Raw genomic sequence first — 13,813 nt, forward strand, 5'->3', positions numbered from 1 at the left:
CACTCACGGTTTTCTCGACAGACGAGCAGCGGCCTACCTCCTCCTCCTCCTCCTCCTTCCACAGGCGACAATCACCGTGAGTGCAGTCACACACAGAGAGAGAGTCAACCGGGCAGCTCCCTCACTCACTCACTCCAGGTAACTTTATGAAGAGAAATGAAGCCAGACAGTCCGATTCTCACACACGAAAAGTGAAGGACCAGATTTGCTGGGAGTCGGCGGTCCCGGCGACGGCTGACAGCTCGGATAGTTTGTCAGAGTGGCGGGAGGGATCCTTCCCTCGGCACCAGCGACACGCCCAGTGCTCCCCGACCCCGCCTCACCTCACCCGCCCCTCATATATCCCCCATCCCCCTCATATATCCCCCATCCCCCTCACGTATCCCCCATCCCCCTCATGTATCCCCCATCCCCCTCATGTATCCCCCTCACGTATCCTCCATCCCCCTCGTGTATCCCCCACCCCCCCCTCATATATCCCCCATCCCCCCCACGTATCCCCCATCCCCCTCATGTATCCCCCTCACGTATCCTCCATCCCCCTCGTGTATCCCCCATCCCCCTCTCATATATCCCCCATCCCCCCCTCATGTATCCCCCATCCCCCTCATGTATCCTCCATCCCCCTCATGTATCCCCATCCCCCTCTCATATATCCCCCATCCCCCCCTCATATATCCCCCATCCCCCTCACGTATCCCCCATACGTATCCCCCATCCCCCCCTCATATATCCTCCATCCCCCTCATGTATCCCCATCCTCCTCATATATCCCCCATCCCCCTCATATATCCCCCATCCCCCTCATATATCCCCCATCCCCCTCATCCATCCCCCATCCTATACCCCCCATCCCCCTCATAATCTCCCCCTCATAATCTCCTCATATCCCCCCCCGCCACCCCCCTCATATCCCCCGCCGCCCCCTCATATCCCCCGCCACCCCCTCATACAGAGATGTAGAATAATGCTGTTACATTATCTCCCTCTTGCCGACAAATGCAAAATAAAGATTAACAATGGGTTTTTTTGTTGAAAAGTCACAAATTAAGGAAATGCAGTGGATATTGTTTTCTCATGTTGCCTTTACTTCTTTTGTCAATCTTCTGTCACCCGTTTCACCTCAGAGAACAAATTCTCCCGAACCAGTCTGAAGGGTCTCGATCCGAAACGTCACCCATTCCTTCTCTCCAGAGATGCTGCCTGTCGTGCTGAGTTACTCCAGCTTTTTGTGTCTGCCTTCCGATCTATTCTGTTGTGTCCCCTTGTTACCTTAAATAATTCTATGTTATATTTTCTTAATATTTCTGGTCCTAAGGAGAAAACCCCACTTAAAGTCACTCATCCTTGGAATCATGCTTGTAAACTTTGAGATTTTCACATGCTTCCCAAAGCGGTACGATTAAATTTATTGCAATACGTTCATGGTAAGACCAAAGTTTTAAAAAAAAGGTTAATTAAATCTTAGACTGTGTACTTGATGCTCCATTTACGATCCTGTTGTTTCTTTAATCGTCCCCCAGGACACACTGTTCTTGCATTATTGTACATTTGTTTCTTTTGTTATTATTACCCTCCACATTGATTCTGCCTAAAATATACCTCACCCTGTCTGGAGGGCAAGTTTGTAATTTCAATTGACATTAGCGAGCAAGTGGAGGATTATGGTATTAACCTGTACTGCCTTCAAATGCAATATTATCTTTCGAATTCAAAGTGGGCTTTCATAACAAATCCTTTGCCTTGTGCTGGTCTCTGGGTGTATACAATATTATCTGCTTTCTGGGCATACAGACTTATTTCTTTCTTGCATTAAATTTCATCTGCCACGTGCTAGTTCATACATTTATAGCCTATCTATTTTCTCTTGAAGTTAATCCTAAACATCTCACTGCTCATTTTACATCCACGTTTAGGGTCATTTGCAAATTTTGAAACCATTTTGTTTACACCCATACCTAATACATTAAAATGACCAAAGTTGTCATACCAGCATCAATCTCGGGTGAACAATAGTACCCTGCAGTCTGAAAATCAATTAGTCAGCACAATTTGTTAACTATATTGTTGTTTACAGAAAGCAATTTCCATTGCCTTCTTCTTCAGTTGCAAATTCTCCTGGACTAATTACAGCTTTTCAAAATCCTTTCCATTAAAGTTGTCAATTCATAATTATCATGCAAAATAACTTTCATAAACACAAGAAGTATCATATCTTAGTTGTTACCCGAGTAGCATTAATCAATATTTTACTGGCACCAATACAATACTGACTGTTCTACACAGAGGTTAAAAATGTTTTTCTTTCTCTGCCACTCTACACATCCAAATATCCTAGGACATTCTTAAGACAGAAAGGAAATGAATGTTTCCTCTTCTTTTAATGTTGGCCAGCACTACGGAATGAACATTGTATTTGTTTAGTCACTGTCACGTCCCTGGTGGATAGTGATGCCAATCTTCCTCTTCCCAAAAATGTGTTACAATAGATTAGGTGCATGTGCAACAAAACAAACATTTGATCTGTTAAAATATGAAGTTGTTTAGATCACACTAAAGTGAGTGGCATTGTAGATAGCAAAGATGGTCATCAAAAATTGTAGCTGGATCTTGATCGGTTGAGCAAGTGGGCTGAGGAATGGTTGAAGGAGTTTAATACAAAAAAGGTATGAGGTGTTGCATTTTGGGAAGTCTAACTAGGGCAGGACCCTAGTTAATGGCAGTATTCTGGGGAGTGTTGTCGAGCAAAGGGATCTAAAAGTGCAGGTACTGTACATAGTTCATTGAACGTCGGGTCACAGGTAGATGCGGTGGTCAGGAAGGCTTTTGGCACATTGGCCTTCAATAGTCAAAGTATTGAGTATAGAAGTTGGGAGGTTATGTTATACTTGTACAAGACATGTGAGATCACATTTGCAGTACTGTAGACACAAAATGCTGGAGTAACTCAGGGGGACAGGCAGGATCTCTGGAGAGAAGGAGTGGGTGGATTTCAGGTCGAGATCCTTCAGTACTGTGTTCAAAGTACTGGAAAGGGTGCAGAGAAGATTTACGAGGATGTTGCCAGGACTCGCGAGCCTGAGCTTTCGGGGGAGGTTTAGCAGGCTCGAACATTAATCCTTGGAGCGTGGGAGGATGAGGGCGATCTTGCAGAGATGTACATACTCAGAGTAGGGAAATCTCAAACCAGACGACATAGCTTTAAGGTGAGGGAGGAAAGATTTAACAGGAACATGAGGGGCGACTTTTTCCATACAAAGGGTAGTGGGTATGTGAAACGAGCTGCCAGAGGAGGTAATTGAGGCAGGTACTATCACAATGTTTAAAAAACATTTGACAGGTACATGGATAGGATCAGTTTAGAAGGATGTGGGCCAACACAGGCAGATGGGTCAAGTTGGTCCATAGGGCCCGTATCCAATGCTGTATAATTCTATTAGATAATTTAAAAAAAATTGGGCTTCAGTTTACTGATAACATTTATAAAGGCAGATCAATCATTTTTATTAAGATTGTATTTGTGTTCATTTTCCCTGCTCCAATTTTTTTTCTCCCCCTCGCTTGTATCGTTTATTAAAATTAGGCACTTTCTGATTTTGTATTCCACTTCATATCAGCAAGAATTGTTAACTCAACAGCTGGTTGTATCACACCAAGTTAATGACTTGTCTTCACCAAATTCACAGGTTTATACTTCTAGGTAGACTTGGGCCACCAGATAGTGGTCATGTGCAAGAACCAAGAATGTTGGGATTATAGTGGTACCACTGAAACCTGATACATTTCCAAGAATGGTTGGTAAGGTGGATGCGAATGGTGGTGGAGGAGCTGTCAAATCCAGTGATAAATTCATATTGAGTTAAAATAGCATGGTTCATTACTTTTGTTACCTTTGATACAGAGAATACAGAGCTTTATTTGTCATTTCTGGAAGGATTGGAATGCCATAATGATTATTCTGATTTGCAGTTTTAATCAAGCACTGGACCAAGTGGACCCGTTGGGCCAAAACCACTCCTGCATTGGTGCAGCACCCTCTCCTCCCCCACTCCCCCCTCACTTCCCCTGACACCCTTACTAATCAAACCCTTATTTGTGGTGGATTGCATTGCCACACAAAAACTGTCAGTACACTATGGATTGGTTGTTTTTTTGCCTTCGCCACTGCACGACCCTCTATTGTAACTTTATTTAGATGCAACTTGGTAACCTTTTAATGCTTCACTTAAGTGACCTGTGCAAGAGCTTCCAGATAAACCTCAATCTCATTTGTCAGCAAAATGATGATTACAAATCATTTACACGAAATTGAACAAAATGCTGGTGTTCAAAAACTTATTGCAATTTCCACACGATCAATAATTCCTTTAAGCATTCATACTTGAAAATTGATGACAACGTTTTAGAAAATAATAGTATTATGGTTGTGATAAAATTTTGTACCAGGGCTACTTACTTTTGGTTTACTTTAACAGGAGTGGAGTATGGAATATCTTTTAATTTATTATAATTACAATGTATGTGGCTTAGCTCTGTACGCTATGAAAGAGTAATTGTTCAAAATACATGCAAATAGCATCCGATGATAGCATTTAAAGAATTTGACCGCACAAATTCTAATTAAAGGGGGCAAAATGCCAAGCCAATATATTTACTCAGGAAGACTGAAAATTTACCTTCTTTGGTCCTCATTTATTTAGTACGCCAATGTAATCAAGATACCAAGCAACAAAATTCTTGATGACTAGACTAAATAGTTTTATACCAAAAGAGTAGATCGAAATTAAGATGGTAAGTGAAGCATAAGAACGAGTTTGAAGAAAGTAATAACAGGTGGCTTGAATATGTTGTCGAGGCATCCAGATGTAAATTATGTTTCATGCTACATCAAATTTCTAGCTAGCTGCTTAATGAGAGATCAACATTGTCCATTGCCAAATCAGTTGCTGAAGAACTATCTTTAAAAGATAACTTTTTAGGTGAGGCGATTATTTACTTTTAAAGTGGTTTACAAATAAATTAGTCGCATAGCTCCATATGCAAAAGTTTGCAAATACCAACTTCGTGAAGCAGCCAAAGTGACTATTACTCGTGGCACTTCAGTTTTATTTTTATTTTTTTAAATTGTGAGACGAGTGTAGGAATTTGGCATTTGGCCTGGCTCCTTCCAGCTTAAACGGATATAGGAGCACAACCCTTGGTTTATTGAGTGCAAGTATTCTAGTGTTATCAGGATGCATCTGTGTTAGTTGTACATTTGCACATGGCCTATGAATTTTGGGTTCAGTTTCCAAGACATTTTTCCATTAAACTTGATCAATTGTCATGCTTATGAATTTAGTGGAAATGTATTGCATGTTTGTTACTTTTCAAACAAGTCACCACACAAAAGCTAGTTAGTACAGTTTTTGCTGAGATATTCCATGTATAGATTAAGTATGGAAACATTTTCAAGGTCAGAAATATACCCATCGTATTCCATTACTTTTCAACAGAAATTCCTAATTCAGCATTTGGAATCTTTTGAACAACAAAAACAGACCAAGCATTCAATGAAACATGAAACACTTCTAGTTGACAGAGTGCTTTGGTACCTCAGGATTAATCAACCGTAACCCATGGTGTAGAACATCACTTTTAATCTATGTTTTTCCCTTCCTCTGCCGTTTTTTTTTCTTTGTCTCGTGGTAAATGACTGCCAGGGATGGTGGTGGAGGCAAATACGATACTAGTATTTTAGAGCCTTTGGATAAGCATGTAGATACGCAGGGAATAGAGGAATATGGATCACATGCAGGCAGAGATTAGGTTAACTTGGCATGTTTGCCACAGACATTGTGGACCAAAGGGCCTGTTCCTGTGCTGCACTGTTCAATGAAAGTCACAGCAGTACATTTCTGAGCCCAAGATGTTGCATCTTGAAAATTAGCCCTGCAACTACCACGGGAAGAAATGTCCATAATTTATTATCACTACCCACCACTCCAATCCACAGCAATTCACAAGTAAAATACCCAATTGATAAAACTAAATTGTGGACAGAAATTAAATACTGCTGTGCAGGCATTTATCATATCATATCATATATATACAGCCGGAAACAGGCCTTTTCGGCCCTCCAAGTCCGTGCCGCCCAGCGATCCCCGTACATTAACACTATCCTACACCCACTAGGGACAATTTTTACATTTACCCAGCCAATTAACCTACATACCTGTACGTCTTTGGAGTGTGGGAGGAAACCGAAGATCTCGGAGAAAACCCACGCAGGTCACGGGGAGAACGTACAAACTCCTTACAGTGCAGCACCCGTAGTCAGGATCGAACCTGAGTTTCCGGCACTGCATTCGCTGTAAAGCAGCAACTCTACCGCTGCGCTACCGTGCCGCCTTAGAAACTGAGAACTCTTCAGAGAGAACTGATCTGATGAAGGGACATGGAAACAGGAGCCTGAAGAAGGATCTCGACCCGAAACATCACCCATCCCTTCTCTCCAGTCACGCTACTCCAGAATTACTCTAGCATTTTGTGTCTATCTTTGAAAACATTTACCTCGATAAGCAGTTCTATATGGAGCTTCTCCACGGAAGTGTCAGCACTTCTCCCAGAGGTGTCAGTACCTGATGTCCACATTGGAGACTTGATCTATGTGCAGGTTTTTAAACAGAATTTGCCCACCAGAGTCCACTGGTGGACACCTCATGGAGTCTGTGATTGAACCTGTACTAGAAACGTCATTCATTTCAATGAACTGAAATACCTGCAACACTAACTAAATTTTAAAATTGAAATCCTTAATTTTTTTTTAAATCACTTAAAAGTTTTTTTTTTGTAGTTTATTAATTTCAGATTGACAGACGTTCACCAAAATTCAAAAAATGCTGGAGTAACTCAGCAGGTCAGGCAGCATCTCGGGAGAGAAGGAATGGGTGACGTTTCGGGTCGAGACCCTTCCACCCGAAACGTCACCCATTCCTTCTCTCCCGAGATGCTGCCTGACCTGCTGAGTTACTCCAGCATTTTGTGAATAAATCGATTTGTACCAGCATCTGCAGTTATTTTCTTACACCAAAATTCAAATCTATTTTCAATATTTCTGAGGACAGGTTTGTTCTGTCCCTGCCACAAAATAGTATTTATGTCCAGTACAAACTTTTGCAAAGGAGTTCCCTTTGATATAAAAGTACATTGGCTCAGCGATGCATTGAATTCCAGGCCATTAACGTCATCTACTTCCTCCACATTTTTAGCTTCTATTTCAAATTTCTAGCATAGGTTGTACTTTACCTTTAACAAGAGACATTTTTAATACTCCCATTGTATTATCTACCATTCAAATGACAGCTGCCTGTCTCATAACTCATTTAAATGAAAATAAGTTGTAATTCATCAGTTCAAGAGATAAAATGCTGTAGAGACAAATTTAGTTCATATTAGACCAAACGGACGTGTTGGGCCCAAACCTCTCCTGCGTTGGTGCAGCACCCTCTCCTCCTCCTCCCCCCGTCCCCTCCCCCCCCCCCCCACTCCATCCCCCTCAACCCCCCCTTATCCTCCCTCCTCCCCCTCCCTAGGAGATATATTTAAATTTTAAAATGTGAATGACTTTAAAAATATAACACCGATTTCAATGAAACTTCTTCCATTAGCACCAAAGGGACGACAGTGAGTAAGATGGGCCTAAAATTGTCGTGCTATCGTGTGCCGTTTTGGTAGTTCAGGAATAAACAAAAAACAGTTTTTTAGTATATAGATAAGAGAACAAATATTGCTTATTTTTCAAATTGTTTATTATTAGACAAATGGATTACAGACATGGGCGGTGAGGGATAATGGTGGAAAGGAAGAAAATTACCCAATGGTGACAGTGCAATGAGCCAAATGGAGAAAAACGCATCGCAGGTAAAAAACATTAAAAAATAGCTACAAAAATCCCTTCATAGAAATGGCATTAAATTTTATTTTAAAACACTATACGAAAATCTTGAAAACACACAAGCATGCATTGACCTGTGGTGAAATCCTGCCCAACAGTTGTAAAAAGCATGATTTTAAAACAAAATAGTCCTACGCACCTTGGAAAACCTTATACTTTGATAATGATCTCATAACAAAATGCTGGCTTCACAGTTGATTATTGTAATTTTCAAATCTGTGTGGGGGGGGTGGGGAGATAAATGACAAAATTATTACTATTGCACACCACAGTAGACCATTACTTCACAAGTATTTTTACTTAGAAGGAACAGGAATACACTAGTTTGTTCCATGAGCTGTTTAGTCATTCAAAAGAAATAGAGGCGATCTATAATTCCATTTTCACTTGGTTTTACTTCATCATGCCCATCGTTATCAAAATTCTACTCTTGGATTTGCAATAACTGACTTAGCAGCAACTACTCTTGTTAAACAGTGTTCTAAATTGTTCACCCCTTCTTGGTTTGGCACCAACCTTTATGTTCTGTGATAAACGAACTGTTACAGTTTGTGGGCCAGATAAAGAAATGTTAATTTACACTCTTTTTCCTTTTTTTTTTGCTTTGTTAATTCTCATTTAATTTTTTAAAAATCAAAAGACAAGGTCAGCAATTATCTTCAAAAATAGTGCAGTTCCCTCTGGGAATTGAAATGCAAGGGGTAAATAAAATTGAGCGAAGGAAAGACAATGGAAGTGTTCAGAACGAATGTCAACACTAGAATTGATTTTACACGTCCTCAACATTCTTCCTTTATCTCGCTTTTCTGTACAGACAGGGTCTCAACCAAGGCTACAATACCAATAGTGTCAGAAATTTGATTCAGGGGACAATCAACAAGCCCGATGCAGTCCTCATCCAAAAATCTATGTAAAAGTATTTACTTACAGTGGTTATTGTGAGGTCCAAAGGGTCATTTAGTGACACCCCCAACCTTTGAAGACCATCATTTAGTTGTTTTCGTATTTCTTCATAATTTGGCTCTTCATCATACTGTAGTGACACCACATGTTCGAAGTATTTCTTCAGTTCATCTGTTAATTAATAACAACCTCTTTAATAAATAGCTTGAGCAGAGACTGAAAAAATGCACATCAATATTTATCCAAAAACACATTTCACTATGAATTAACTCCCATTCAAGCTTGAAAATGTTCCATCATGTTCCATAAGGGGAGGCCATTTAAAACTGAGGTGAGAAAAAACTTTTTCACCCAGAGAGTTGTGAATTTGTGGAATTCTCTGCCAGAGGGCAGTGGAAGCCAAATCACTGGATGGATTTAAGAAAGAGTTAGATAGAGCTCTAGGGGCTAGTGAAATCAAGTTATATGGGGAGAAGGCAGGCACAGGTTATTGATTGGGGACGATCAGCCATGATCACATTGAATGGCGGTGCTGGCTCGAAGGGCCAAATGGCCTCCTCCTGCACCTATTATCTATGTTTATGACTTCGTCTTAAAAAAGTTTAACTAAAAGCAAAGAATTGTAAATGAATGGGAGATTGAAGAACAAAATCTTGGGGGGGGGGGGGGGGGGGAACTATGGTAGATTAATAAAGTCAATTAATTAGTAAATTAATTAAAATTAGAGTGAAAGTCATTATACAAAGGTAAAATTAATGTTTGAAATAAATTCCTATCAATGTGACCAAAAGATTTATTTTGAGTTAATTTATATTGAGTAAATTGGTGCAAAGCGACCAATTAAGGGAAATTAAAGCAAGTATAAATTGCAGCACTGACATTCACTGACCCAGTCAGCCGGGAGGCTAAATTATTGAATGTATTCAAGTCCACAAGGCACTGAAATTTGGTCCACAAGAGTCAGCAAAATGGGGAGGTGCAGGAAAGCTATGCGGAGGCCAATGGCAAATTAACCATGATTTTATTGACAAATGGAGTAAGTATGAGGGAACATATCACTTATCCTCCACATTTTCATGTTTTTCTTCTTGTAATGTTTGCCACTCTTTGGAAATTCCACAACAATGTGACAAAGACTAGGTGAATCCTAGCTGTGGGGCTGTTGATGTGGGACAGATTATTGTTTAATAACCATATTGCTGCTGCAGTTTTATTAGGTCTTTTTATGAAAAACATAATTGGATTTATCTATGAGCCAAAGGAACATGGACACCTGGATACCTGGAACATGGACACCTGGATAAACCACTTAAGACCACTTAAAATTTTATCTATCCACAATTTCATTCTTCTCACATTCTTGTAAATGTTACTTGGCACGGAAACAGCAATTGACAAACACATAAGCAGAAAATATTGTCTGCATTCAAAGATTTCTTGAACTCATCTTACTTGGAATTTTCTTTTTCCCAAAACAAGTCTTCAGGAGACTTGTTATGTCAGCCTTGTATCTGGTGAAAAACATAATAATCAAGTCAGTTTATAAAATCACAATGTTTGAAAACATTTTTTGTCACATATATTGGATCACTGTAATTGGAAAATATAATTTGAAATTCGGCAAAAAAAATATTCAAAAATGCTTTCGTATTTGTTACCATATCATAATTCTGAACCACAGGCTGAACCACAATTAACCTTCAAGTCAGTTATTTATTTGAAAGTTAATTATAATTTGCAGCCTTAAAGGGCCACATTGTAGTCCTCAAATAGCACATCCCTTCGGACAAATATTGAAACGTGAATATTTGTGACCTAATTTTTCAAGTGTTATGTTATTTCACTTTAAGCAGATTTTTCCATAAACATTCAAAGCTTTCATAATTATGCCATATTACACCGTCACTTCCGATGGTGACATGAAATTAAGGTATGTTCAGCTTTGTCTATTCTATAAACTACCCAGAGAGTTCAGTGAACTTGAGGTGTCTAAAAATCAAAGTTTCAGAAAGATTTAATGAATAAACCATTAAATATTTTGGGACTAATCAAGGAGGTATTTTGGCATGCAATCCAAATCTGTACAACATTATCATAGTCATAGAAAATAGGTGCAGGAGGAGGCTATCCGGCCCTTCGAGCCAGCACCGCCATTCATTGTGATCATGGCTGATCATCCACAAACAATAACCTGTGCCCAACTTCTCCCCATATCCCTTGATTCCACTAGCCCCCAGAGTTCTATCTAACTCTTTCTTAAATTCATCCAGTGATTTGGCCTCCACTGCCCTCTGTGGCAGAGAATTCCACAAATTCACAACTCTCTGGGTGAAGTCCTTTCCTAAATGCAACTATTTCAAATTGTTTACTTTTTTTGATATTTAAATTGACTTTTAAAGTTGTCTTAAATTGCTTGTATTTATGCAAGTTTAACTATTTCAAAACACTTACTTTTGTTTTGTTTCCATGACAGAATGGGGAGAGTCAATGTTATTGGACCACGGCAAGGAACCACACAACGCCTTCAGTAAACAATAACCCAGGGTTTCAAGATCACTGCGTCTGGAAGGCCCTACAATACACAAGTGGATCTGTCTAATTTCTTTGTTAATTCCAAAAATTAAAGTTAATGAAAACATTATACTTTACCAAACAAACAATGGAATCACCTTCATCCCTCAAATCTGAATGACATGTTACTGCTCGAGCCCAAAGGTGTGTTAATACCTTGGTATTGGCAGCATAGTGCGGTGAGGATTTCTACAAATATGATCTCCCAGTTCATATTACAGGAACATTCTCCATTTTTTTGTCATTATGTATATTGCCATCTGAGAATTTCTTACGAGATGTGTGTGTCTTTATAAAGAAAAGATTAGTAACAAAACAAAGTTTCTGTTCATCCTGTAGTTAGGCAAACTTCAATGTCTATAAGAGTAAAATATACCACAGTTAAAGCTGGAGCGCAGGAGGATGAGGGGGGATCTTAGAGGTGTACAAAATCATGAGAGGAATAGTAGATGCACAGAGTCTCTTGCCCAGAGTAGGGGAATCGAGGACCTGCACTGATGAGCCAAAACATTATGACCACCTGCCTAATATGCTGTTGGTCCTCCATGTGCCGCCAAAACAGCGCCGACCCGTCGAGGCATGGACTCTACACAACCCCTGAAGGTGTCCTGTGGTATCTGGCACCAAAACATTAGCAGCAGATCCTTCAAGTCCTGTAAGTTGCGAGGTGGAACCGCCGTGGATCGGACTTGTTGATCCAGCACATCCCACAGATGCTCCATCGCATTGAGATCTGGAGAATTTGGAGGCCAGGGCAACACTGTGAGCACTTCATGTTCCTCAAACCATTCCCGAACAGTGTGTGCTGTGTGGCAGGGCGCATTATCCTGCTGAAAGAGGCCACTGCCATCAGGGAATACCATTGCCATGAAGGGGTGTACCTGGTCTGCAACGATGTTTAGGTAGGTGACACGTGTCAAATTGACGTCCACATGAATGGCCGGACTCAGGGTTTCCCCAGCAGAACATTGCCCAGAGCATCACACTCCCTCCACCGGTTTGTCGTCTTCCCACAGTGCATCCTCGTGGCATCACTTCCCCAGGTAAACAGCGCACATGTACACGGCCATCCACGTGATCTAAAAGAAAACGGGACATCGGACCAGGCGACCTTCTTCCATTGTTCCAAGGTCCAGTTCCGATGCTCGTGTGCCCAATGTACGCGCTTTCGACGATGGACAGGGGGGGTCATCATGGGCACTGACCCTTTCTACGGCCACGCTGCCCCATACGCAGCAGGGTGCGATGCACTGTGTATTGTGACACATTCCTCCCTTGACCATCATTAAAACTTTCTGTGAATTGTGCCACAGTTGACCTTCTGTCGGTTCGGACCAGACGGGATCGCCTTCGTTGCCCTCACGCATCGATGAGCCTTGGGCGCCCAACACCCTGTCGCTGGTTTGTGGTTTGTCCCTCCTTGGACCACTGTCGATAGGTACTCACCACTGCTGACTGGGAGCACCCCACAAGCCTTGCCGTTTCAGAGATGCTCTGACCCAGTCGTCTGGCCATTACAATCTGGCCCTTGTCAAAGTCACTCAGGTCTTTACTCCTGCCCATTTCTCCTGCATCCAACACATCAACTTCAAGAACTGACTGTTCACTTGCTGCCTAATATATCCCACCCCTTGACAGGTGCCATTGTAACAAGATAATCAATGTTATTCACTTCACCTGTCAGTGGTCATAAAGTTTTGGCTCATCGGTGTAGGTTCAAGGTGAAGGGGACAAAAATTAATAGGAATCCGAGGGGTAACTTTTTCACACAAAGGGTAATGGGTGCATGGAACAAGCTGCCAGATGAGGTAGTAGAGGCTGGGACTATTCCATCATTTAAGAGCAATTAGACAGGTACATGGATAGGACAGGTTTGGAGGGATATGGACCAAGCGCAGGCAAGTGGGACGAGTGTAGCTGGGACACTGTAGGCCGGTGTGGGCAAGTTGGGCCAAAGGGCCTGTTTCCACAGTATCACTCTATGACTTCGATTGAAACCCACACAGTAGCCTCACCAGGTATACTGGTGGCCATAGCACAACCGGAAAACTAGTGTAAGTAGTATCCAGCATTTACTCTGCATACCACATTTCTAACCACCCATATCGCATTGTTTTTGTAGCCTCTAACATGACCCTAGAATGAAACTAATTATAACTGATAGAATAGCTAGTGAATAAAATCCAAGACATTTTTTAAAATGGACACTTTAATGTGAAAAGGAACGCAATAGAACAACTAAGGCGTGAGATGACTACCGTTGCTGCTGTTTGCTTAGTGAACAAGTCAAGTGAGTTTTATCTACACTTAAATCAAAATAGTCATCACAGCTTTCAGGGATTGTGGCCATTTCTGGGACATATTTGTGTGACAGCTAAGGATTTACTGGTTGGAAATTGGACA

At 41.1% G+C, this 13,813-nt stretch overlaps 2 protein-coding genes and 1 long non-coding RNA gene across 6 annotated transcripts in view; 1 reads left to right on the plus strand and 2 right to left on the minus strand.

The window, feature by feature from the left end:
• The window catches only part of ripor1 (RHO family interacting cell polarization regulator 1), a 206,915-nt gene extending 206,889 nt beyond the window's left edge, over nucleotides 1–26 (minus strand). Inside the window, exon 1 of one of the 2 annotated variants that reach the window (XM_078400348.1) lies at nucleotides 8–26. The gene's annotated coding sequence lies outside the window, so the exon portion shown is untranslated. Of the gene's footprint in view, nucleotide 1 lies in introns of both variants that reach the window. The other variant, XM_078400347.1, reaches the window with a different exon arrangement.
• LOC144594178 (uncharacterized) lies at nucleotides 1–11,929 on the plus strand. Its single transcript, XR_013547360.1, has 3 exons — nucleotides 1–138; nucleotides 7,799–7,902; nucleotides 11,313–11,929. It is a non-coding gene; the product is annotated as an uncharacterized LOC144594178 (long non-coding RNA).
• Nucleotides 7,804–13,813, minus strand: part of vrk3 (VRK serine/threonine kinase 3) — a 20,756-nt gene continuing 14,746 nt past the window's right edge. For all 3 annotated transcript variants that reach the window (XM_078400355.1, XM_078400353.1, XM_078400354.1), the window contains exons 11-14: nucleotides 11,291–11,411; nucleotides 10,292–10,350; nucleotides 8,865–9,010; nucleotides 7,804–8,152 (exon numbers count right to left, since the gene is read on the minus strand). In XM_078400355.1, coding sequence (XP_078256481.1) covers nucleotides 8,147–8,152; nucleotides 8,865–9,010; nucleotides 10,292–10,350; nucleotides 11,291–11,411 — 332 coding nt within the window. In that variant the 3' untranslated portion in view covers nucleotides 7,804–8,146. The remainder of the gene's footprint in view (nucleotides 8,153–8,864; nucleotides 9,011–10,291; nucleotides 10,351–11,290; nucleotides 11,412–13,813) is intronic.

The sequence above is a fragment of the Rhinoraja longicauda genome, chromosome 6 (genome assembly GCF_053455715.1).
Source record: "Rhinoraja longicauda isolate Sanriku21f chromosome 6, sRhiLon1.1, whole genome shotgun sequence".
In the NCBI taxonomy this organism is placed as follows: domain Eukaryota; kingdom Metazoa; phylum Chordata; class Chondrichthyes; order Rajiformes; family Arhynchobatidae; genus Rhinoraja; species Rhinoraja longicauda.